Here is a 25550-nt window from a genome sequence, read left to right on the forward strand (position 1 = left end):
GCAACACCTCACACGCATGTTGTTGACACACACACACACGCCTTCAGATGCGACCTGAAGCGGCGCAGACTAAAGACGCACGTCTACGCGCTCCGCGGATCTCGGGGAAAACCGACATTAAAACACACGACAACCCGCAGGTAAGTTCTCCCAATACACCTTGGATCATCGACTACCGCGCTTTCCAAGAGTTGACAGTAACTTTTCTCCCAAAACAAGGCTCTATCAGCCCCGCAGGTTCCATATGGAACCACCTTCACCACGTTGCCATGTCGTTTAACCGCATTATTATTATTATGGCAACAGGCGCGTCAAAGTTAACGTTGTCGTTGAGTTCCTGCGTTGTTTTTTCCGAGGCTCTTCCGCACCGCGCCGTGGGGCGGTTGTTGGTTTGTTTTGCGACTCGTCTCTGTTAGTTCGTTCCCGTGACTCGTCTCTGTGCCCTGCAGAAGTTTTAGTTTAGGCTGGTTGTTAAGTATTGACACCTGCATTAACTTTAGTTCAACATTACCCCCCCCCCCCCCGTCGTGTTGGCTGGTCTAAAAGCTGCTGCTGGAGGTAACGCGCATTTCGTCCGGGTTAGGTTAGACTGTGTTACCGGTGGTTTCTTTAACATGGACGTGTGTTAGGAAACATAACAGTACCGTCATCACACTTCAACTTTTTCTCCGCGCCGGGTCTCGTTGACTTCTAAACCCTCCCTGTTTAAACGCACTTGACTCCACTGCTCCCGATCTGCTCCTCATGACATCTGCTGCGATTCTTAATAACGAGGTTTAAAATTCATTTGACTTGTTATCCCTGTAACAGGGAAGCAATTTCAAGCTAACGTCAGACTCAATATTTAGGCTATCGTTGGCCTGAAACACCTTCTGTCCGCACCCCAACGAACTGGCGGTGCGTTGTGTTACGTCTGCAGGCCGTCGTGGTGTTGATGGGTGACCGACCTAACGTTAGCCTACAGAAAGGTGGGCTAGACGTGTCTTTATGTGGAAATAAACCAGCCTGGGTCGTCGTCAGAAGGCGCACAGTGCGACTGACCCTCCGCTGGTAACCAGAAGCATGTCGATAACAGCGTGTTGATAACAGCGTCTTTGATAACAGTCAAAACCGTGCGTTGGAAAAATGCAAAGCATGCAAATAAGTTTAACTGCGTAGTGCATGGGTCGGGGTTAAACGCCGTGTCGCCTACTTGGCGCTGGGTTCGGGGCCCAGAGTGTAGTGTAGGCCTACTCTCTAACTGTCTAACTAGGCCTCGCATTACGACATGCAACTCGTCCAACAACAAACAAACCGTGAAGCCTGTTGTGCCGTTTATGCGTCAGCAGGTTGGGCTCTCGGGTTAATGGCGGTCCTGTGTCAGGGCTAAAGGCTGGAATAATGTGATATCGATCTTCATGATGACTGGCTATGAAAATGTATGTTGATTTATTTTCGAGGTCTTTATACTCATCTCTCTCTCTTTCCCTCCCCCCCCCCCCCCCCAGCTCTCGTCTCTCTCCCTGGAGTGTGCCCCTTCACCTGTCAGTCAACCCGTGGAGTCGTCGTCGACAGAGGAGCCCCCCCGCCTCAGACCGCCCAATGACGTCCGAGCGCCGCCCGCTGGCCCCCAGCGACCTGCAGTCCCAAGCCCCTCAGCGACCAGAGCGCTACCTCCAGGTAACGCTAACCTGCTAGCCCGCCCGCGGTGGGACCCTTAGCATCGTTGTCTCTGTGGGACCCCCCCCCCCCCCCCCGCCTACCTACGCTCAAAGCGTAGCGACGATGTCAGCCGAGGGAGGGGGTGCCGCCAGCACGCCGGTGGCGACCCCTTTGTACCCTGGGTCCTGAACGAGGTGTAGGGGGCGAGAGGGGGAGAGGTGACCCCGGGACTGGACCGGGATTAACCCCTGAACCCCTGGGGTTGACCCCTCTGAGGGGGAGGGACTCGCTCCCATTGGCCCCTCGACTTTGCTGTGAGTGCTTGAAATGTCTGACATGCACACGCATTCAAGTTCTTTGTGAGTGTGTGTGGGTGGGGTGGGGTGAGGGGGTGGGGGGTGTATGTGTGGGGGTGGGGGTGTGGGTGTGGGTGGTGTCCAGTGGCCCAGTTTAGTGGTTAGACTCACTGTTTAGGCATGCCTGATACAGAGAGAAACAGAGAGACACCGAGAGAGAGAGGGAGGGGAGAGACAGACGGACAGACAGACAGAGAGACAGAGAGGGAGGACAGACAGACAGACAGAGTGACAGACAGAGAGAGAGAGAGAGAGAGACAGAGAGAGACAGACAGACAGGCCGAGAGGGAGGGAGGGAGGGAGGGAGGGAGGGGCGAGAGAGACAGACAGAGAGACAGAGAGACAGAGAGAGAGAGACAGACAGACAGAGAGACAGGCAGAGAGACAGACAGACAGACAGACAGGGAGGGAGGGAGACGGACAGAGAGTGAGGGGAGGGAGGGAGAGAGTGAGGAGAGGGAGAGAGAATAGGGGGGTTTAACAATAGAGGAGGGAGGGGGTTTAATAAAGGAGAGAGAGAGAGAGAGAGTGAGAGAGAGTGTGTAATGGAAGTGACTGTAGCAGAACTAATGTAAGGGAAATCTGTCCGTACGGGGGGAGGAACGGTTCGGGGTAGGGTGTCACGCATACCAGTAAGGGGGCGGAGTCTGCAGACTGCAGCATCGGGGCTTCTGATTGGTGGACGGCAGATGCCACATGCTGACCCGCACATAAAGTGCTCTTGCCAAACTTGGACACACATGCACACGCAGAGAGCCACATTGCCATGCACAAACGCACACACGCAAAAACACATGGCCTCCCCCACCCACACACACACACACACATGTACACATGTACACATGGCCACACAAACACACACATGGCCACGCACGCACACACACACACACACACACTGCAAAACACACACACACGGACGCAAACACACATGGCCACCCACGCGCACACACGGCGGGCGGTTGAGTGGCAGGGCCATGTGAGTCCCCTCCCAGGGTCTATTCTGGGGCAGGGGAGGGGGCTCTTCGGCCGGGGGGAGAGCCGGCATTCATTTTCTCTCTCCGCTGCGTACGGCCGAGAGGAGCCGACCCACGCTGCCTCAGGACGTCCCGTAGACAGAGCGGCGTGGTCGCCTAGCGTTACCGTCGGTGTCGAGCGCGGTGCCGGTTCCGGTCGGAACCCCCCCCCCCACCCCACACCCCATCCCACCCCTGACAGGACCACCACCACCACAACAAGGACCACCCCAGACAGGACCCCCACCAGAGCAGCATGGGCTGCTGCTTCAGTAAGGAGCTGCTGCCGGGACCCCGGAGCGGCGAGCGCACCGGGCTGCTGTCGGCCCCGCGGCCCGACAGCCTGACCCCCGTGACGGAGCGCGACCGGGCCCCCTGCTCGGCCCTGGCCCAGCACGTGTGCCTGGCCTCGGAGTGGAGCCACGCCGGGGAGAAGAGGCCCCCGGGGGGAGGCAAGGGAGAGACGGGCCCCAAGGAGCAGGGGAAGGAGAAGGGCCCCCCGCTGAGGGGGACACTCGGGAAGGGCGGCCGGGGTGGTGTCGGCGGCCCCGCCGTGCTGGAGGTACTCACCGCGGGGGGCCAGGAGCAGGGCCGGCAGCGGGCGGGCCCCACGCACGCCGACGAGGTCGGCACCGGCCCCCACGTCGGGCCCCCGGCCCAGGCTCCGCCCCCCCTCAAGCAGAAGGTCAAGGACAACGCGGCCGTGAGGGCGTCCTGGTTCAGGCGTCTCCCCGAGGGCCCCGCAGGGCAGCGTGGGCCCGGGGGCTGGGGCCCGGCCGGGACGGCGGCGACCCCCGGCGGCAGAGGGGCGGACCCCGTGGTGGCGGCGGCCACTCCGCTGCCGCCGCTGGTCAGCGCCTGGCGGGAGAAGCGGCCCGCCCCCGAGGAGGAGGAGGAGGAGGAAGAGGAGGAGGAGGAGGAGTGCATCGTCACGGCGACACTGGGCCAGGGCTTCGTGGCGCGGACGCAGAGCTTTTACAGCATCTGCTCCATCAGCGCCGAGGACCTGGGCCACGAGGCCGAGGGCCCGCGGGGCCCCGGGCCCCGGGCAGCTGACGAGAGGACAGCCGCCCCGCCCAACATAGCGCCCGCCGCGGCCGAAATAGACGAGGAGATAAAGGCACGCCCCGCCGCAACCGCGGACCCCCGGCCCCCCGCCCGGCTCGGCCCCCACACCGCCCCCCACCCTGTTGTTACTGTGCCCTCCCCCCCGCAGCCCCCCGTCTCACCCCCGCTCCCTGTTGTCTCCCCGCAGGTCGGAGACCCCCTGCCGGACCTGCTGCCCGCCTCCAGCGGACACCGCGGCGGCGGCGGTCCCCCGGACCCCAAGCCCCCGTCCCGGGACGGCGGCGACACCGGGGGGAGCCGGCCCCCGTCGACCGGGTCGGAGGAGGAGGAGGAGGGGGAGGGGGAGCGGGCCAAGGACACGCCGGACATCCTGGAGGTCGCGGTGCCCCCGCATTCCCCCCGTTCCCGGGGGCAACGGCCGCGCCCCGACGACCACGGCGAGTGTGTGAAGGCGGAGAAGGAGTGTGTGAAGGCGGAGAAGGAGTGTGTGTTGGTGGAGGAGGTGCTGGAGGAGGAGGAGGAGGAGGAGGAGGAGGAGGAGGAGGAGGAGGAGGAGGAGGAGGAGGAGGAGGAGGAGGTGGTGCGTGTGTGTGAAGAGCCCTCGTACGAGAATCCGGAAGCTTCCGGTCCTTCAGACGGAACGCCGGTCCAGCGCCGGGAGCGCCAGGAAAGGCCCGCCTCCCCGGCCCCCTGCCCGGAGGAGCGGAGGCCCCTGAGCCCCCACCACCTCCCCGAGACCCCCGACAGCTCGGACCGCTCCGCCCCGTCCTCGGACGCCGAGAGCGACGCCGACGAGGAGGAGGAGGAGGAGGAGGAGGAGGAGGAGGAGGAGGAGGAGGGCGCCTTAGAGCAGGAGCGCCCGAAGCCACTCGCTGCTCCTCAAGAGGAGAAGGAGGAGGAGGTAGAGGAAGAGGGGCAAGGCTCGCCTCAGACCAACCAGGCCGTTTCCGTCAGCCCCCTCGGTGGTCGCCACGGTGACGACGACGACGACGACGACGACGACGAAGACAGCCTGGGCAGCACGCCAGAGACCACCCTGACCGAGGTGTCGTCCGCGTCCACCTCGGTGGCGTCCTCGCTCCCCGTCGCCACGCAGACCACGTGCCTCAGCTACGCAGACCCCTCGCCGCTGTCCCGCCGCCACGGGTCCCGGGACCACCCGACCCCGCCCCAGCCCAGCTTCGGCTGGGGCTCCGCCGACGGGATCGGCTCTCTGGACGGGGACGAGGGGGGGCCCGACGAGATGGACGGACGGCTGGTCGGCACCGAAGGCCGCGTGGAGACCGCCGCCGCCGTCGGTTCGGCCGCCGATGACAAAGAGGAAGCCGCCGAACGGGCGCCGGAAAGCGGACGGGAGGTTCCCGAAACGGCCGGCGTTCCGGATCCGACGCCGCCGGCCCCGTGCGGGAACTCCGAATCCATATCGCCGTGGGAGGAAGACGGCGGGAAGGAAGAGGCGTGGCCCGAGGAGCGTGAGGCCCTCGACGGTCACGTGAGAGACGGAAGCCCCGCCGCACCCCTCGATACGACGGGGTGCTCCACCGTCCCGCCCCCTCTATCCCCCGCCCCCCAGACGGCGTTGGGACTGGTCGACGCCGGTCTGGGCTTGAAGACGGACGTTGAGCCGTCCGAGGGCGGAGCCAGAGGTCAGCTGACCCCCACGGGGGCGGAGCATCAGGAGCCGTGCCTGAAGGAGCAGGAGAGGACGGAGGTGGAGCCGGCGGCACCTGCCGCCGCCGCCGCCGCCGCCGGGGGTCCGGTGAGTGTCCCAGACCCCGGACCCGGACCCGGGGTGGCGGAGGAGGTGCTCCCTCAGGGGCCCCAGACCCCCGAGGGCCCCCCCGAGGCGGAGAGCGGCCCCGTGACCCTCATGACGGCCGATGCGTTCGTCTTCACGCCGCGCCGCAGCGCCCCGTCGGAGAGCAGCGGCGGGGGGGAGGGGCCCGCGGGCCAGTACGGCCAGGAGGCGGAGCCTGTGTTCTCCGAGACCCCCCCCGACTTGGGCTTCCTGGACATGGCGGCAGAGCACCGCTTCTGCGTCGCCCAGGGCAACGGCGCCGGCGACGGCGGCCTGTGCGTCGGCTACAACGGCGATGCCTTCCGTCGCCACGACGACGGAAACGCCTTCCGTCGCCACGACGACGCCTTCCCGGCCCCGGAGGACGGGGGCCTCCTGCCGCAGGTGGACCCGACGCAGGTCGACGCCTACGCCTCCACGCCGTCCTACGAGATCCACTTCCTGCCGGCGGCGGCGGCGGGGCGGGGTTTCCCTGGTAACGGCGAGGACGCGGAGGGGGAGGGGGGCATGAGGGAGATGGTGTCGGTGCTGCTGGCCGAGGACGCCGACCCCTCCTCCCCCTCTTCCCCCCTGAACGCCGGGAGGCCCCGCCTCTACCCGGACCCCTGGCTGAAGCTGGGCGGCGGGGGCGGGGGCGGGTGGGCCTCGGGCGTGGCCGACGGGGACTCCCCCTGCGGGCTGGGCGGGGCCGGCGGCGAGCCGGAGCTCGTCCCCGTGGCGGTGACGGAGCTGCAGCCCTCCATGGCCATGCTGGGGGCGTACCCCTACAGCACCCTGATGCCCCAGGGGTCCTGCCTCTGGGACTGGCACACGCAGTACCCCCCGCCCGTAAGTGTGTGTGGTGTGTATGTGTGTGTAGTCATGTGTGTGTGAGTTTGGGATGTGTGTGTGTGTGTGTGTGTGTGTCAGAGTTTGGGATGTGTGTGTGTGAGTATTGGATGTGTGTGTTCCAGTTTGGGATGTTTGTATGTGTGTGTTTGAGTTTGGGATGTGTGTGTGTGTCTAGGTGTCACTCACTTGTTCAGAGTTCACCGAGACTCATAAAACTAGCCACCCCCTCCCACCCCTCTTACCCACTTATTTTAAGTAGTACGTCCTGGCAATTCAAAAAAGTACTTGGCATCATGTAGCATCTTATCCTAGCTATCTGTGTTGTGTACGGGGAATGGGTTACCCTAGCGATTGTTAGTGCTTGGCACTAGGTTCTATCAACATCCTTACTAAATGTAAATGTAGATGTCTGTTTTGGCGTCTTATTAAAGGGAAAGCTGAGTTTGGCTGCAGCAGTAGGAAAAGGTTGTGTGTCATAACTTGAGATGCGGCGAGGTGTTTATGATTTGTTGTTGTGTGTCTTGGCGTCTCCACGTTTTTTAAGAGTTATTAAGTTTCACTTGAATCGGGTCCCGGACTGAACAGATCCGACATAAAGAGGCTCCCGCGACATTTATAGTTGGCGTATGAATTATTCTGTTTGGTGTAAAACCGACTTTATGTTTTATGCGTAATTTGTGTACTTTAAGATACTGACGTAACATTTACCTCGGTATTCTAGAATTGTTTTCAGTCTAAACAGACGGTGAAGTATGATGAAACATTTTAACTTTAACTTTATTCTGAAAGCATTCAAAGGAGTGCTTTCAGAAGGAGATGAAAGAGGCGATGAACGAGGACCCCGAAAGAGATGAACTTTGTATTTTGTGGCATTTACTTTATTCTGAAAGCACTCGACAGAGTGCTTTCAGAATAAAGTAAATGCCGCAAAATACCAAAGAGTTTGTCTCCTTCAGGAGACCAGACGTTCCTCCACATTAACCCCCTGTTGTCTGGCGATCCAGGAGCTCGCCGCCGGACTGAACCCCAACGCAGAGGTGTGGACGGACCAGACCTTCGGCCTGGCCGACCCCGACCCCGGCTTCCCCCAGGACCAGATGTCCTGGCTGGACCACGCCGACGGCTTGCTCCGCCCTGAGGGTAGGTGACGCTGGATGTGTTTGGTAGTATCCCGTCTGTATGTATAGTAGGGCTTTGACTTTTGCCCAAAAATCATATTCGAAGTTTGTTTGTTTATTGATATTAATATTCGAATATATTCGAATATTTAGTAATCATATTTTGACCATTAAATGCCTTCAGTAAGATCTGGATGGGGCTGCGCAAGGTTTGTTTACCGCGTTGCTATGGTAACCGGTCCTGCGTGTTCCAACGGTTTATTAGGTTTCTAATAAATCGCTGTCTAATCTATACTTCATTCGCTGCCTCTTCCGTGGTCATTACAATATTATGAATAGACTGCGTCGGGTTCTCCGACGTCTCTCCCTCTTGGCCTGCCCATAACAGGTTCGAATATTAAGGGCTGCCTAATATTCGTTCAAATTTTTGATTTATTTTTTGATATTCGAATTATATTCGAATAACGAAGTTCGGAGTCAATGCCCTAATGTATAGTAGCCATTTGTAGAAGGTCGATGCCTGCAGGATTTCTCAGTGTTGCCCTTTTTTGTATGCAGTTGTTTCGTCGTCAAAAGTGTTCTGCGATTGTGTTTTTATTGATCGCGGTTTGTAGTCTAGATCTGTTTTTTCTTGCCCTAGTCTTTTCTAAGGTGTGGATCCGGTTTCTCTAGCTCTAGATTGTTCTGGACCTGGTTCCTCTAGCTGTATATTTTCTGTATCTGGTCCTCTAGCTCTAGATTGGTGTAGAACTGGTTCCTCTAGCTCTATATTTTCTGTATCTGGTCCTCTTGCTGTAGTTTTTTCTGGATCTGGTTCTTCTAGATTGTTCTGGATCGGTTTGCTCTAGATTGTTCTGGATCAGGCGGGGATCTGGTTGCTCTAGCTCTTGATTGGTATGGATCTGGTTCCTCTAGCTCTGGATTGTTCTGGATCTGGTTGCTCTAGCCTGTTCTGGATCGGGTGCCTCTGGCTCTAGATTATTCTGGATCTGGTGGCTCTAGCTCTACCCTGGCCTGTGGTGTGGCGCCGGCTCCCCTGACCTCTGACCTCTGACCTTGTCTCCCTGGCCTCCCGTCTACAGAGTACGAGGCGGCTTACAGCATGGAGGACCTGGGCCTGGCGGAGGCGGACCCCAGCATCCTGGAGTACCAGGCCCTCCCCACGGGGCCCCTCGCCACGGTGACCCTCCCCACGGGGCCCCCCCCGGTCAACGGGGAGCCCGACAGCGCCCCGGCCTCCGGTACCCGACCCCCTTCCTGTTCCATCAGGCCGGCTCCTCTGGGAGTCCGGACTTCAGCTGATGACCCATGATTAATGGTTTCCACTGCTCAGTTGAAACTAAACGCTCTTCTGTGATTCCAGACGACGTCAAGCAGCAGCTGAGGTGCCTGCTGGAGTCCTGTCTGACCCGGTAGGTGTTGCTTACTCCCAAGTTTTGGAGAAATCTACGGTCAAACTGTCGTTGGCGGACTCAGTGCTCCGATTGGCCGGTTGTCTCCTGTGAGGGAGGCGGGATCAGTGCTCTCATTGGCCGGTTGTCTCCGGTAAAGGGAGGCGGGATCAGTGCCCTCAGTGGCGGGATCGGTGCTCTGATTGGCCGGCTGTCTCCAGTTGGGGGAGGCGGGATCAGTGCTCTGATTGGCCGGTTGTCTCCCACCTGTCCCCAGGGAGTACCTGGCCAACGACCTGTACCTGGTGTCCCAGATGGACAGCGACCAGTACCTGCCCATCAGCACGCTGGCCAGCCTGGACCTCATCAAGACCGTCACCACCGACCAGAGCCTCATCGAGGAGACCCTGAAATGTGAGCGCAGAGAAACCTCATTTCTGGGAGGTTTTGAATTGAGTGGACGAGATAAGACGTCCTAATGTCAAGAAGAAGACCGAAAAAAGGAGTCGTCGAAGATTCAAGCCCGCCACTTTGCTTTCAAAAACTGCCGTCTCCAAACCTGATTGCAGTACACAATGCACACCCTCTTAGCATTACGCCCCTCGGTCGTGAACTGCTATAGGCTACACTTTAATATTCTTGGATTCTCCTCCTCCTCCTCCCCTCTCCTCTCTCCCCCCTCTTCCCCCAGCCCTGCCCCAGGTGCAGTTGGCCCCCTGTGGTCAGAAGGTCCGCCCCAGCCAGTGTCGCTGCGTGGTCATCCTGCGCGAGATCCCCGACACCACCTCCCCCGAGGTACGGACACGCACTTCCTGTTTCCTGGCACGCACGATCCTCAAGCCTTGTTCTAGACAATCCAACCGGCCAATGAGAGCGTGTGCAACACACTGAAGGAGGAAACGTTGTGAGCCACAGATGGTCTTGGACCAGGTGGGATCGCCCGTTTGTCTCTGGGGCTGACGGTGTTTATCTGACGGTGTTTATCTGTCCTGACGGAGTTTATCTGACGGTGTTTATCTGTCCTGACGGTGTTTATCTGACGGTGTTAATCTGTCCTGACGGTGTTTATCTGTCCTGACAGTGTTTATCTGACGGTGTTAATCTGTCCTGACGGTGTTTATCTGTCCTGACAGTGTTTATCTGAAGGTGTTAATCTGTCCCGACGGTGTTTATCTGTCCTGACGGTGTTTATCTGACGGTGTTCATCTGTCCTGACAGAGTTTATCTAACGGTGTTTAGTTGTGGTCCTGACGGTGTTTATCTGACGGTGTTTATTTGTGTGCTGACGGGTTTATCTGACGGTGTTCATCTGTCCTGACGGTGTTATTTTGTGGTCCTGACGGTGTTTATCTGACGGTGTTCCTCTGTCCTGCCGGGGGTTTTTCTGGTCCTTAGTGTTTATTAGTCCTAATGGTGTTTATCTGATGGTGTCTACAGGAGGTGGAGGCCCTGTTCGCTGGGGCCGACCAGCCCAAGTTCCTGAGCTGTGAGTTTGTGAGGAACGACAACTGGTTCATCACCTTCCAGACGGAGGCCGAGGCCCAGCAGGTAAACCCCGGCTCTCTCTACAGACCTCAAACCTCTCGCTGCAGGGCGAGCTCTGACCTGAGACCAGACCCGTGGATCCCATCGCAGAATTCAGATCCACCATTCAAATCGGCTGCGTTCATAACCAGACTATCACACACAGTGTTCACATTTCCAGCATCAGCAGTGATTTCATTTTACGGAGAATTCACAAAATGTTTGATGTGCAATAAACGCCCCGAAATAAGCCACACTTTAGTTCTCCTGCCTGCTTTTAAACAAGTGCAGACTTGGCTGCTCCCTCAAGTGACAATGAGAAAATCGTCCCTGCTGTCAGACGAGTGTGACTGACGCTGTTGTGTGTGTACGCCCCCCCCCCCCCCCCCCGATCAGGCGTACAAGTACCTGCGCGAGGAGGTCAAGGTGTTCAAGGGGAAGCCCATCATGGCCAGGATCAAGGCCAAGACCATGGCGGTCACGTCCTACGCGCCCAAGAACGGCTACCGGCCCGCCGACGCCGCCTCGGCCAATCAGCAGGCCTTCGCCGGCTTCTACAGCCCGCAGCCCGCCTCCGCCCCGGGACAGCTGCCCGTCACGCAGCTCTACGACCTGACCAATCAGGCGTGGGCCACGGCCATGACGGGCTACCAGGACGCCAGCCTGGTGAGGGAACGAGATCCGTCACTAGACGAATGACGAGGAGCTGAATTAGATGTGCTTTAATTTTGCTTTATCCATCTATTTTATTTTTCTCTTTATTCAACTTTTATTTTTCCTCATTATTATTTTTATCAGAAAAATATATATAATTTTTATATATTTTTTACAATTCTTTTTTTTAACTACTATTTTTTAGTAGGAAGAGTCAATAGACACAAAATAAGCAGGAGGAAGATGTTGCGAAACGCCAGTCTATCACTGTGGCCAGCCCTTTCAAATATCTCATTCCATTTCTGCCCTCTCGCCAGCAGATGGCGCCACTGATCAACAACTTCCTCGACGGCTTCCCGGTCTCTCCCAACTTCAAACACCACAACCCATACAGACAGAGGTTCGCCCTGCTGCCCCCTCCCTCTCCTCCCCCTCTCGCCCTCCTCCTCCACCTCACCCATATTGTCTTTGATATGACTGCATCATTATTCATACATTTCCGTTGGTCTCCTCTTCTGGGTCGACACTGGCCTGTTCTTTTATCTGCTAATGGCGATATGAAGATTTAACACCGCGGGCCAGACTACTATTCACGCTGATTAATGGCCGACAGCGTTTCCTGAAATAGAACTCAGACTTTAAGCCCCCACCCCCACGCCCCCCCAGAGTGACACTGCAGTTGCTAAGCTACATTTTAATCTAGGGGCTTATGGCCGGATCTAATTTTAGCATATTCAACGTAAATGCGAGAAATACGCCGTCCACCTTTCTGTCAAGTGGAATACTTTAAAGCGGATGTTTGTGTCGTGTTGTGTGTGTGTGGGGGGGCTGAGGGAGCCATCACATGACTCTGTTGCTAAGCGACCACCTGCTCCCCCTCTTGACAGGGGTGGCCGGAGGCGGGGCTCCGACGAGCGGGGGCCCGGCCAGCCGACAGACTCCGCCTACTCGGAGAGGGGGCCAATGGGACGAGGCGCCCGCAGACAGGGAAGGGGCGGGGCCCGCCGCGGGCGCAGCGAGGGCGGCCGGCCCGACGACCCCCCCAACGGAGACCGCGGACGGTAAGGAGACCCAACAAGTCCGGCCCCCCCGTGGGGTCCCCACAAAGAGTGTTAGTGTGTGTGTGTGTGTGCGTGTGCTTGCGTGTGCGTGCGTGCGTGCGTGCCTGCGTGTGCTTGGAAGGACGTGAGGCCGATCAAGTGGCCCCCCGTCCCTCTCCCTAATGAACATGGGTTCCATGCCCCCCCAACGGACTTCGCTCTCAGCCGGCTTATCCGTGCGTGCCGAGATTAGGCGCTGCAGTTGGAGATGTTGCGTTGTGGGGACCTCGGCGGCTGCTGCTTCTTCGATTGGCTCCCCGTCGCTCTCGCTCTTGGCAATCTGTCTCCTGGTCCCGTTCCCAGAGAGCCGAACCCGTCACGGGATCAAAACAACATCAGTGTGGTGCTCAGACGGGATGAGTCACGGTGGGAATGTTCTTTCTAGGACCTATTATTGAGCATTCGGCCGTTTGTTATGCCGATGCCAGTTATGAGTCTGTATTATTGGCAGACATTTTTGAAATTGTACAGATTGTAGGGGCGACATGTGGCTCAGGGGGTAGAGCGGGTTGGCTGGTAACCGGAAGGTTGCTGGTTCGATTCCCGGCTCCTCTTAGCCGAGTGTCGAGGTGTCCCTGAGCGAGACGCCTTACCTGCCTGACACTTTCTCTGTTGTGCGAAAGTGTGCACGAATGGGTGAACGTCAGACAATATCGTAAAGCACTTCGAGTGGCCAATGGTTGGGAAAGCTCTGTATAAATAGCGCCCATTCATCCTTGTGGTGAGTGTGCATTCCAAGTCACCCAGTGTTGTCCATCCGCCCCTCCACCTGTGGGTTGTCGCTGTGCGTTAGTCTGCCGGTGCTGCGGCCGCGGGGCGCTGATCTCACAGGGAGGGAGATGAAAGCCCAGCCGCCCGCTGCAGTGCTAAATATTCATTTAACGCCCGCTCTAGTTTCCTCGGAGAGGCTCCTCTCTCACCGTGAGGCCAGGAGACGGGCTTTATCGAGCTCTCTGAGGAAAACCAGGCAGCGCGGACACAGAGACCATGTTTTACACCTCTGCTAATAAAGTAAAAAGAATAAAACGGTTGAATTAGTACCGTTTGTTGATTTGGTATAGTTCTGGTAAACCGTACCAGCCATAGAGTCACTGGAGATATTTTCCTGCACATTTCTACTCTTTAAAGGCGCAACATCTTGATATATAGACAGTTTATACCTATGTATACTACAAATATACGGCTTTTTTGCAGTCTGTTGAATGCTGTTCACGGTGTGGTCCGCTGATGTCGGTCCGTCTCTTTCTTCCCGGCGTAGGAGAGGGAACTACGGCCAGAGCCGCAGGGAGGAACGCCGCGCGGGGTACGGCAGGGTAAGGAACCCTCTGGAACAGCTGGCGGAGCTGGCGGCCATCCTGGGCAGAGCAGCGCCATGAAGGCTGCTGGGAAGGGTCAATAAAGAAGTTCTGCTGCTGTTGTTGTTGCTGTTTTTGTTATTGACGTGTAAAGGTTTGACTGAGATAAATGTGTGGCACTACTGTTACTAGTTACTGTTAAGTTAGCAGATGCTTATCGAAAAGGAATTCTTTTTTTGTAATTAATGCTTGGATTTAGGAGTCCCGCTCACTTGACTTCAATGTGTGCGTGTGTGTGTCCGTGTGTGTGTGTGTGTTTGCGTGTGTGTGCTCTCAGAAGGGCGCGGTGTCCTCGCCCGTCCCTCGACGCCCCTCCCCCAGCCTGGAGCTGGGGCCCACCAGCTTCCCCCCGCTGCCCTCCTCCTCCAACGCCGCCGCCACCGCCACCGCCACCGCCACCGCCTCGCCTGTCGCCGCCGGCAACAGCAAGGTAGGACCGCCGGTCACTCCGCGGGATACAAGGGGGGGGAGGGGGGGGGGATGCCATTTGGGGATGCTCACATTGTCGGCCTCTCTCAGGGTCCCTCAGTGAGGAACGACAGTCCCGGGGTAACCACGGCAACAACAACAGCAGAGGAGGCGGATCCCCCGCCCACCTCGGACCCGACCCCGGAGGCGGCCCCCGCCCCGCCCAGCGTCTGGCAGGCCCCCCCCCACACGTGAGTAGCTGCTTTTCAGAGAGGTCCCGATTGGCTGAGAGACGAAGGGGCGGGGCCTGTGATGACCGCGTGGGAATATCGAACCCGACACCGAGCGAGGAGAACTAGAAGGGGCAACTTCGTCTTCCTGATTGAACTTTAGCCCTAGCTACGTGGAAACGCAAAGCCGCCATTACAGGCGTGGTTGTACGGCCTGGGCGATGTTCCCGTGATGCTCTCCTAGATGTGGGGCTTTGGAAGCCAAACACAGCTAGGAAGTACTACAGGGGGTTGTTCCTGTTCCCGGAGGAAAGGTCCTCTGTGTTAATATCAAACATGGTTGATGCTGAGCTTCTGCTTCGGGTTGCGGAGGGAGACATCGTGTTTGTCAGGGGTGTTGTGCTGTGGTGCAGCAGGACATGCTCACACAGCCTTCTCGAATACACAACCGCCACCAGAACAACCGGAGTGTGGTGGCTTTGTTTCATTAACACGGCGCGCGTCTCTTCCTGAAAAGAACACGGTTCCTTCCGGGGTCGGTTGCATACGGAGAGTGTGGACGGTCGTTGCCTTCGGGAGTTTTCTGGCTGCCTCGGGAAAGAGGCCCCCGTCCTGCTCTCTCTTATTCCTTTATTTATTTATTACCTCCCATATATCATTCTCCCCCTTCCATAACGCTCATACAGATGGTCAGGGTCTCATGCCAGGAACATCAATATCTCCCTGGCTTGGGGCTGGGTACTGGGGGTGGAGGAGGAGGAGGAGGAGGAGGAGGAGGAGGTGGTGGTGGTGGGGGGGGAGAGAGAGGCACCTCCTGCTCAAAGATAAGGATGAATGAGGCTGACGATGAGGGACCGGTGCGTTTGTTCGTGTTCCGGTCACGCCTGCCCCGATTTTTTTATTTTTTTTTGTGCTGCATTATTTTAAGCACTGTGTTGTAGAACAGGGAGGCGTTCCGAGTGTTCCCAGTGGACCGCCGGGACAGGGCTCAGGTATAACACATTGGGAATTAACTACTCCCCGGGGACCTGTTATCAGAGCGTATTGTAGGATGGGGGCAGACGGGACCGCCAAAGTGTTTGTATCGCGCTACAGCACAGCAACTCACAATGGTCAGATATTGTAACTTCAATGCATCACATTGTTGTTGTTTCATCTGTTCATGCCGATGAAAATCTCTGTTTTGAGCGTATTGTTTTTGCGTTGTCAAGGAAACGTCTTGTCGATTGGTTCTTTCGGACCGTTGTTGCTCATGGGTTGGGTTTGTAGCGCGTTGGCGGGTAAACAGCAGAGTTGTGCCCATTATGGAAGCATAATCCTTCTCCGTTATTGACCAATCAAGATAGAGTGTTTAACCATGCTGCTGTGTTCACCCTGTCTGGGCTTATTTTGATGAATGACTTATTATTTATTTAAAATCTCTCCTTCTCTCCTCTCCTTATTGCATCGCAGAGTCGTTCTTATTTTATGGTACGGTGAGTGGTATTGATGAATGCACTTAATGATCTCGCCAGTGGCGGACTGGCTATCGGGAGGTTCGGGAGATTTCCCGAACGGCCGGACGATTTCAGGCCGAGCCGGCCGGCCGTAATTCTTTTAGATTTTTTTTTTTATTATTATTATTATTTTTTTTTTTTTTGTTGTTGTAAAAGATGTAAAAAAATAAATAAAAGTTAAGTAAGCCCTGATTTGGGGTGGCCTGCTGCCGGATATTTACTTACAGCGCGAAACGGAGCTCTTGCCTGACGGTGAAACGGGGCCGATGTATTACTGTCAATTTAGAGGGGGGAGCACCCCCACAGTGTATGGGGGCAAAGCGAGCGGCCGAAGCGAGCGGCCGAACGGCCCCTCCCAACTTGGACTGCTCCGCGGTCTGTCATTTCTGATTGGCTCAGCCTGACACACGGCCGGGTCACTTACCCGGTACTTCTCGTTGATCTCACTGAAGTTACACAGAAATACGAAAATGTCAAAAAGGAAAAAAGGTGGTGGAGAGGCAAAATAATTGGGTGGCGCTCAGAAGTTGAGGTTGAAAAGGAAAAAAATGTTATAGCAAGACGCAGCCAAATTTGCTAAATGAACCGACCTTTTCCGTGGAAAAGCCAAGGTTGACGGCGACGCCCCAGTCAGCGAGACCAATGGTGAGGCGGGAACAGGACCCAGCAGTATAGCTATGACAGGTGCACTAGCGAGCATGTTTGGCAATATAATAATGACTTAAACTAATTATGGAAGTACCAGAGACCTCGGAGAACAATTCATAATATTGTAATGCCCACGGAAGAGGCAGTGAATGAAGTATTGATTAGAGAGCGATTTATTAGATACCACCGCTAATAAACCATTGGAACACTTCAACACCGGTAACCACAGCAACGCACAACAAACCACGGCCCGCCCCCATCTCCCAAACCCTGTGTATGTGTATGACAATTTTCCACTAAAATAATTGTATCTTGCACTATTTAGATCATTTTCAGCCTTGATTTACCTTTCTAGGCACATGCAATTTCTAATATTTTTTGTACATGGACAAGATTGCTTATAAAATATTTCCCAGTGATCTATATAATATTCTAAACACATGCACATCCCAACATTGACATGCCGTTGCAATGCACATATCCACGGATAAGGACTAGTTTTTATTATTTTACACCGTGGCAACATTCTACGCGCTCTATTCCCGCGGTCTCATAAAAGGCCTCTCCATCCCAAAGTCCCGGGCCAAATTTTTGGGCCAGTCCATCCCTGGATCTCGCCATACAACGCTGTCTATCAAAGTCAGTGACTAAATGATGCTTTGAAACGAGGCTCTGAACGTCTCTCATGGTTTATTTCTGGGGGCTGTCAGACGCATATTTTGTCTGCAGCACGGCTGTCTTTAATCCTGCGCAGTTGTTAGAATTCGGAAAAAACCTATCGGGGGGGGGGGGAAACAGGTTATCAAAACAAAGAAATGTTCCCACTTGTTGCCAGGGCGACTGCGGGTATCGCTGGCACACGAGACACGCTCGACGGCTGTATCTCGCTTTGATTGCACAACAGACTGAAGGCACGCACCAGTTGGCAACCGGGAGATCGCAGACGCACAGACGTGCAGACGTGGAGACGTGCAGACGGACTCAATTAAAAATGCTCTGAGTCTTAACCTGTGCTGGATATAGCTCTGACGGGTTGCTATGCAGCACGTATACGTGAGGAGCCACACATTGGTTGATAATCTCTCTCTCCTGCTCTCCATCCCTTCTGTCTGTCTCTGTCTCTGTCTCTCTGTCCGTCTCTCCATCTCTCTGTCTGTGTCTCTCTGTCCGTCTCTCCATTTGTCGGTCTCTCCGTCTCTGTGTCTGTCTCCTTCTCTCTGTGTCTCTCTCTCTCGCTCTCTTTCTCTCTGTCTCTCTGTCTCTCTCTCTGTCTCTCTGTCTCTCTGTCTCTCTCGCTCTCTTTCTCTCTGTGTCTCTCTCTCTCGCTCTCTTTCTCTCTGTCTCTCTGTCTCTCTCTCTGTCTCTCTGTCTCTCTGTCTCTCTCTCTCTCTCTCTGTCTCTCCGTCTCTGTCCCTCTCCCCAGGGAGGTGAAGGTTGAGGCTGTCAGGACGTCCCAACAGGCCGTGCCGTTGCTCTCCCGGTCTAAATCGACGACTCCTCCCCAGGACAACGAAGCAAACACGGTGAGACTTCTGTCACTGGTACTATATTATAATAACTGTGATTCATCCCTTTTAGACCAGTTGCTTCCCCATCGAGCTATCTAGATTAACGCCGTCCAGGACGCAACAGTTTAGTCCAGAGAAGGAAGCACGTACAGTCGTCCCATCATTGACTGGCTAAAACAAAGCAGGATAATGATTACGTTACGCCCATAGACTCAAGTGTATCCCATCCCCCCCCCCCCCTCCCACTCACACAGCCATGTATGACTTGTGATAGAAACGTTGAGATGTTGATGCAGAGTCACTAGAGTGTGTATTTGCCGGCTAAACACGTCGCACGCCCATGACGGCTGTAGAGTTAAAGTTGTCTGACGAAGGAGGGAGGGAGGGAGGGGGGGAGGGGGTGAGGGTGTAGGATGTAGGATGTGAAGTATCTCGAAGCGTCAGGAGCTCAAGTGTGTTTACACGGCGTCCCTTCACCGACAAAGGTCACAGAGCTTCAGGCGTCGGATTAAACGTAGCGCACCAAAGGCACAGACACGGGGCGTTCAGACATAAGGGACGCCCAGCAGAGTGCTAGCCAGACGCCTGGAGAGAAGCCTTTAGATGTTTATGAGAGGGGGCCACAGGACATACGGGGAGAAGGGGTTCCACTGAACAGGAACCACGCTTCCACTGAACAGGAACTACGGTTCCACTGAACAGGAACCACGCTTCCAACAGCATAGCCCACCCGAGTGTGACTCTGTCCTCATCTGTCTGTCCGTCCTCCGTATGTCCGTCTGTCCGTCCGTCTGTCCGTGCAGGAGCCGAAGAGGCTCAGCTACGCCCAGATCTGCCAGAGGGCGCGGGCCAATCAGTCGCTGCCGCCCTCGGAACCCGCCTCCTCGGGGGAGGAGAGCCCGACCACGCCCTCGCCGCCCCCCGCCCCCGCCCCCGCCCCGGCGTATCCCGCCCTGGGGTCCGAGGCGGCGCTGTTGTCACGGTGACCAGGGAGGACGATGTGGTAGAGGACGCCACACCACCACCGGCCACGCCCGACCCCGAAGGCACCCCTCTGGTCCACCGCTGCCCGGCTCGGGGGGGGGGGGGGTTGGGCTTCAGCTCAGGTTAGGGTTTGGGGGTGGGGTTAAGGAAGGGGAGGGGCAGGGGTACTGGCTTAGAAGGGGGTCAAAGGTTAACGACTCCCCATGTGTCTTTTCTGATTGGTTGAAGAATTAAAACGTGTGGGGAGGGCGGGGGATTCGACCTTCAGCATTTTTGGGTTATTTTTATTTCCAGGTTTGTTGTTTTAGAGTGATTCTTTAGGAGCCAGGTGGTTTTTCTGTTTCTGCCTCTGTTGCGAGATGCCCTGGCGTTTTCCCGAGTGCATATTGAGTTTCCTTCCGTGTCGGGCGGTTAGTCGACGCCAAGTTGAGTCCGAAGATAATAATAATATTTCTTTTTTTTATTATATATATATTTCCGTTCCTCCGAAAAGTGTTTTCAGTCCTCGTGGTCATGTCAATCACTGGCGTTGCCTAGCGACTCGAGCCTAGGGCCCCCCGGTTTCCCGGCTGTTTCCGTCGGCCGCCTCCAGGCGTGTTGGACCCCGGAGCGGCGACACACCTGCCCAGGTGTGCGGGCCTCGCCCCCCCCCCCTTCCCCCCCAGTGAGCTCCAGCGCCTTTGCATCGACCCGGGCGTTTCTTTCGTAGCTAACTTGTTTTTCGTTTTTTTTCTCATTTAGTTTTAACGTTCGTAAATATGTTGACGCCCGTGTGTTAAAGCAAGCCTCGTTTGTGTGTGTGTGTGTGTGTGTGTGTGACGGCTTTGGTACCCATTTTGTTTTCGAGGTGCAGAGACGCACGTGCCTGCCTGTGACCTTCACAGGGAGAGGAGTTCCACCGTGACCTTCACAGGGAGAGGAGGTCCACCGTGACTTTTAACTGAACTTTGAAGAAACCCCGAGTGTTCACCGGTCGTTAGGGGAAGACTAGCTCTGCCTCGCTGTGGAATAAGGGGCGGAGTCACAGTGGGGTTGTGTGTGTGTGTTCCTTTAAGGGGCGGGGTTATGGACAGGTGGGTGTGTTCTTGGGGGAGGGGCTGCTCAAAGTTATTGAATGTACACGAGTACTTGAAGTTTGAAGGATTTCCCTTTCAATTTTTTTTCAAGTTTGTTTTCATTGTTATTATTGTTTTTGTTTAAAAGCAAGAATGTTCAGTTTTTAAATGTGAAGATGGCACTTCAAAAAAGAGCAGGCATGGTTAAGGTTAAACCTTTTTTGTTGTACAAATGTAAATTATTTGAAGAAAAAAATAAATGTGCCTTTTGAAGTTTATGTTTGGCTTATCTTTTCTTTTATAATAATGTATTTTTGGTACATTAAAGTATTTTAATCCACACAGAAAATTCATAGTCTGTTGTAGATGATGACTGGTTGTAGGAACAGGGAACAATTTGTTTTTAATTGTGATATTCTCCTAAAAAAAACAATTCTAATTGTGCAAGACAAAAGCCTCAACACCAATTATATTGAATTGGCATCGTTTGTTGATATGTTAATCAATTTGAATAGTGGAAATTAGAAGATTCACTATCAGCATAAATTTGAGGAGGCTAAAACCCGGCTGAGCTGCATCGTGGCAGGTGTCGTTGTCTTTCCATCCAGCAGGTGGCGGTCGAGTCATGGGCTACCTTTCTAATTGACAATCAAAGCACATCGAGGTAAGCGATCTTATTGTTGTGGCAAACGCCTCACAAACTGACCCTGATTTGGTTCCGATTGTTGAACCCGCTACACTAAAACGCCAGTGCACCACAGCTATTCTCATTAGGTTTATACCCATAAGCACCAGTGACAGTTCCGCCCCGCAGTGTGTGTTGTTTACATCGCCTCTGGAGCGTGTTGACAGACAGAGGGCGTCTGGGCAGGAGGGTCAACCGGGAAGAGGGACGCCTTGGCCGGGCGTCAACCATTCGTCTCGACAGTGGCAGGACCGACCGCGGGGAGCCAGCGTGCATACATCAGACAATTAAACCGACTTAGCCTCGACCACCACCGCGGCGGAGAGGACAGGCTTCCAGGACCGCAGCGTTGGGCGGCCGGTTGACGCACCGCGCGTGCACCGTAGGCTCGAGCGGGCCATCTCCCCCACTCTCCCTCGTGGAGGGGCGCCCCCACTCGGTGGGGATTAAAACTGCCCCCCTTCACACCCCTCACCCCTCCTCTTCCCTCCCTCCCTCCCTCCTAGTCTCCCCCGCCTCGGCGGTGCGTCACGTGACATCAGCAGCAGCAGCAGCAAGAGCTGCAAACACACGGAGCTGCTGGCTGGGGTCTGATCATCATCATCATCATCATCACCACCGCCGCCGCAACGACGGTCTCGAGGCGTACCGACCGAGTCACGCGGGGTCTTCGCGGTTCTTCCACGGGTGCTGAGCTACGCGGGGCCATGGCGGGCCGCCGTTGAACCGGAGATACCGATTTATTTTCTCTTTGTTCGCCTCGTTCGCCTCGCACGCGCCTCGGCCGAGGAGGGGCCGCCGGAAAAGCTCTCCCTGTCGCGCGGAGGAGGAGCGGCGTAGCGGTGGTAGCGGCAGCAGCACGATAAACCGGGAGGTGTTTTCTTCCACGGGAGGACCGAATGGCGGATCGCGAGGCGTCGCCGGTGCCGCTGGAGGTGCGAGCCCGGCTGGCGGAGCTCGAGCTCGAGCTGTCAGAGGGTAAGACCTTTTCATCCATTTCGGAACGCGAGCGCTGCTCCCCGTTATCTCCCCTTATCTCTCGTTATCTCATCAACACCACCTCCACCACCACCACCTCCACCATCACCATCATTCGCATCGGGAGCGTAGACCACTAACGGAATCTAATGGCTCATTCCTGCGGCCCCCTTACTCTTCCTCCTCTCCCTCCACTGAACGCCCCCCTCCCCTCCCCTCCCCTTCCCTCCTCCTCCTCCCCCCTCCTCCTCCTCCTGCTCCTCCCATCCAGATGTTTGTCAGCCAGGGACCGGCCTTGCCTGTCCAACTCTTTTAACCGGGAAAGGATGAAGGAGGGAGAGCGGGAAGCCGCGGTGGTGGGATTTATCCGCCTCTCTTTTGTCTGCGTGGCGGTGGCGTCCGTACGTGCCCGGTTACCTCGGCTGGCGATCCGAGAAAGAGCCGTGCTTTGACCTTGAGACGAGGCGCGAGACGGGGCGCTGCCGGCCAGCGTCGTGGCGCCCCTGTGAGCGAGGAGGGGGGTGGGGGGTCCTGCACGGTCCCGCGGACCGCCGCTGTCATCATAGCATTGCGATGCAACGCCGCGCGTGACCTAGTCAGCGAGCAGTCTTGGCCGTGTCTGACGTGCCCGTGAGCTCGTGAGCTCGGCAGCACTGCGCGTGCCGTGTCTCCGGGCTTCGGGCTCGGTGTGTTTTTGGCCTGTGAATTGGGATCCGCGAGATGCACTCGATTCCCCTTTCTCCCCCCCTCATCTCCTCCTCCTCTTCCTCCTCTTCCTCCTCTTCCTCACTAAATGCATCCGAATGTTTCTCTACAGTCAAAGTGTAAGACGTGTACACCCCGGTACACGTCGGATGACTTCAACATGAACACAACGCAGATTTTATTTACAGAGACACTCTGAGATTCCTATAGGAGAGGTCTGCATTATGTAATTGGGAGGGCATGTTTTATTCATGTACGGCTCGCAGGGCCTGCATTGTGCAGGAACCTAGATATTGTATATTCTGGCCGAGTGCCGCTTTGAAACTCGTGTGTGTGTGAGTGCGTTTGGGAGATTGAGGAATCGTATTTTGCTCAATGAAAACAGATTGCCATTCACAAGACAAGATATGCGACTCGTGATGAAGTATTGTGATAATGCAGGCAGTGATTATAGACAGTGTGTCTCCTTAGTTATGGAGAATATGTGATGCAGGTTGCCATCATGTAATAATAATAATGATGATAAATTGCATCATATATATAGTGCTACCCAAAGCACTTTACATTGTGTGTGTGTGTGTGTGTGTGTGTGTGTGTGTGTGTGTGTGTGTGTGTGTGTGTGTGTGTGTGTGTGTGTGTGTGTGTGTGTGTGTGTGGTTATGACGTAGCCCTCGTCCACTACCAGGGTGCAGCACCCACTGGGTGATGCACCGCCGCCAGTATGACCAGTATGACCAGTATGACCAGTATGCCCAGTACGCTCACCCCACACCGGCTGTCCCAGTGACGAGGATGTTTGATGAGGAGACCGTCCAATCAGAGACTGGGGGACGATGAGGGGGCCATGTTGGAACAGACACCGGGATTAGCCCCCAACTCTAGTGATGGGTACAGACAACGGGGTTAGCCCCCTACTCTAGTGGGTAGTACAGACACCGGGTCTAGACCCCTCCTCCAGTGGTGAGTGTCCTGGGGTCTCCTGTGACCACAGGGAGTCAGGACACAGGGATTGTCATCATGAGGGAACGGTGACACTTTGCCGGTGACATCAGCCATGTGACCCCTGTGACATCACACCTAGAATTGGGAGTTGTGTTGTAAAATCTTAACACATAGCCCCCTCTGACATCACACGTAGGACCGGGGGGATGTAGCATCAAACGGTCTCTGTGCCATCACAACTCGGACCACAGATGTGTCGATCTAACAGATGTGTCGATCTAACATAGCCCCCTGTGACATCAGAAGTCTCGACGGCGATTCTTTCCAACATCGAAGGTTGCCCTTTGTGACTTCCCAAGTAGGGGTTGCGTTGTACCGTCAGACATGACCGCCCGACATCAGCGCCCGGTCCAGAGATGGATTGTGTAACGTGGCCTGCTGGGACGTCTGTAGAGGACAGGAGATGTGTTGGAACGGTAATCACATCCTGCTGTGACGGCCCCAGGAGGAAGATGAGGGATGAGGGATGTCATTGAGTGATATCATACGTATGCAAGAGATCTTCAGAGTGCTAGTGAACCCATAATCATGTTTCTGTTTTAGATGTCTTATTACGTCCTGTATCTTAGGCTTCAACATGGTCATCTATGCCATTTTGTCACTCTTATTATAATAACGGCACAATGAATAGTCTAAGATCTGTTTTTTGTCAGTCACCTCCGACCACCTTGTGAATGTCCACTCTGCCCCGACCTCAAGTCACGTCTCTGTTTGACCAAGAGGCTAGGCTCACGCCACGAGGCTAACAGCAAGAGGCTGGGCTAACACAAGGACGCTAGGCAAGCGCGGCGAGCTAAGGCTAGCGACACAAGGCTAGGCTAACGCCACAGCTTCTGGATGTCTAAAGCTCCGATCGGCAGCAGAATATGTTGACGGCTGCCTCCAAAAGAGAATTAAAACTTCTCTGACAAGTAAAGTATAACACCATGATGTGTGACGCATTTCATGTGCAACATCGCTCACACCCAACGATGAGTACTAGCTTAAAAACATGATCACAAAGTTGACGTGGGTGGTAATCATGGAGACGACGCCTCAACCTCCGTTTTAAAACTCGGAGCCGTTTTACTTTCATCGTGTTTGAAAGAGCGGAAACAGGGTTCACCTAGACTTTAAAAGGAACCAGCAAGAAGAACGATGGGAATGTAAGGAATCAATCACTTTGAGGAGGTCTGATTTGTTGCTCGACTGGTCGGCCGCTTTGAGAAGCTCTGTGTTGGCAGTTTGTGAAGGACTGGACGGATAAACCACGTTGCGTCTGATGGGAACTTGGTGGAGAGCCAGCAGGGAGGCAATCGACATTTGGCACTGGCCTCAGCGCTACACCAAATGTCAGGTCAAGCGAGCCACAACATATACACCCTATACTGTAAGTGATGGATGTGCTAATAAGCTAATTTTCAATGGAGCTGCATGAGGACGAGTTAACCTTTGCTAACTAGCATCTCAGTATTTCTATGTAGCGTACAACGTTGTACTTTTGATTCATGGTTATATCTGTGCTCCAGCGTAGGCTCCGCCCACTATTTGATTTTGATTTGATTTATTTCTGGATCAAGATGCTAAAATAGCAATCCAAAGGATGACATGCAAAAGTGAAATACTTGTTTCCAGCATGGTCCTTTGTGTTACACACAAGAAACAAATAAGACGAGAATCAGACAAACTAAGAAATACAAACAGTAATTAGGAGGGGGAAGAAGATATCACATGAAACACAAATAAATAAGAAACAAAACTGCTGTAAATACTATCCAATTCCTCAGTAAGTATCCACCTTCTTCCATACAATCTGCTTGACCCGTGCATGAGATGGCATCCTTGCCTCTCTAGGGTGGCGGGATGGTGGTGGGGTGGGGGCTGTGACATCACACATGAGTCTGAAGAGCCGTGACATCACATGGCGGCCGCCCCGCACCGGGCAGTGCGGCGAGCGTTAATCAGAGCGGAGGCCGCTGGCGGCGGAAGGTTTACGACGGGCTGAAAGAAGAGTCTGGAAAAC

The 25550-nt window shown here is 55.4% G+C and overlaps 2 protein-coding genes across 2 annotated transcripts in view; both read left to right on the forward strand.

Annotated features, from left to right (window-relative positions):
* The first annotated feature begins 36 nt into the window (after positions 1-36).
* LOC130377021 (uncharacterized) lies at positions 37-20527 on the forward strand. Its single transcript, XM_056583961.1, has 19 exons — positions 37-140; positions 1488-1659; positions 4266-4580; positions 4731-4860; positions 4963-6704; positions 7712-7847; positions 8908-9066; positions 9189-9237; positions 9494-9630; positions 9908-10011; positions 10654-10764; positions 11137-11406; positions 11715-11794; positions 12282-12455; positions 13753-13807; positions 14127-14279; positions 14369-14508; positions 18055-18154; positions 18943-20527. Exons 2-19 carry the CDS (start codon positions 1582-1584, stop codon positions 19123-19125), a joined length of 4116 nt encoding a protein of 1371 aa, XP_056439936.1. The 5' UTR covers positions 37-140; positions 1488-1581; the 3' UTR covers positions 19126-20527.
* An 886-nt stretch (positions 20528-21413) lies between these two features.
* Positions 21414-25550, forward strand: part of LOC130377022 (disco-interacting protein 2 homolog C-like) — a 31432-nt gene continuing 27295 nt past the window's right edge. Inside the window, exon 1 of the mRNA XM_056583962.1 lies at positions 21414-21841. Within this exon, the coding sequence (XP_056439937.1) occupies positions 21763-21841 (79 nt within the window). The 5' untranslated portion in view covers positions 21414-21762. The remainder of the gene's footprint in view (positions 21842-25550) is intronic.

This window comes from Gadus chalcogrammus, chromosome 23 (genome assembly GCF_026213295.1).
Source record: "Gadus chalcogrammus isolate NIFS_2021 chromosome 23, NIFS_Gcha_1.0, whole genome shotgun sequence".
NCBI classification, from domain to species: domain Eukaryota; kingdom Metazoa; phylum Chordata; class Actinopteri; order Gadiformes; family Gadidae; genus Gadus; species Gadus chalcogrammus.

What these genes read in the sequence shown, in the direction of transcription:
- LOC130377021 (XM_056583961.1), top strand. Translation starts at nt 1,582, where the DNA reads ATGACGTCCGAGCGCCGCCCGCTGGCCCCCAGCGACCTGCAGTCCCAA. An exon ending in CTGGAGTCCTGTCTGACCCG is followed by an intron (nt 9,238 to 9,493) that starts GTAGGTGTTGCT and finishes ACCTGTCCCCAG; the next exon opens with GGAGTACCTGGCCAACGACC. An exon ending in TCGCCGCCGGCAACAGCAAG is followed by an intron (nt 14,280 to 14,368) that starts GTAGGACCGCCG and finishes GGCCTCTCTCAG; the next exon opens with GGTCCCTCAGTGAGGAACGA.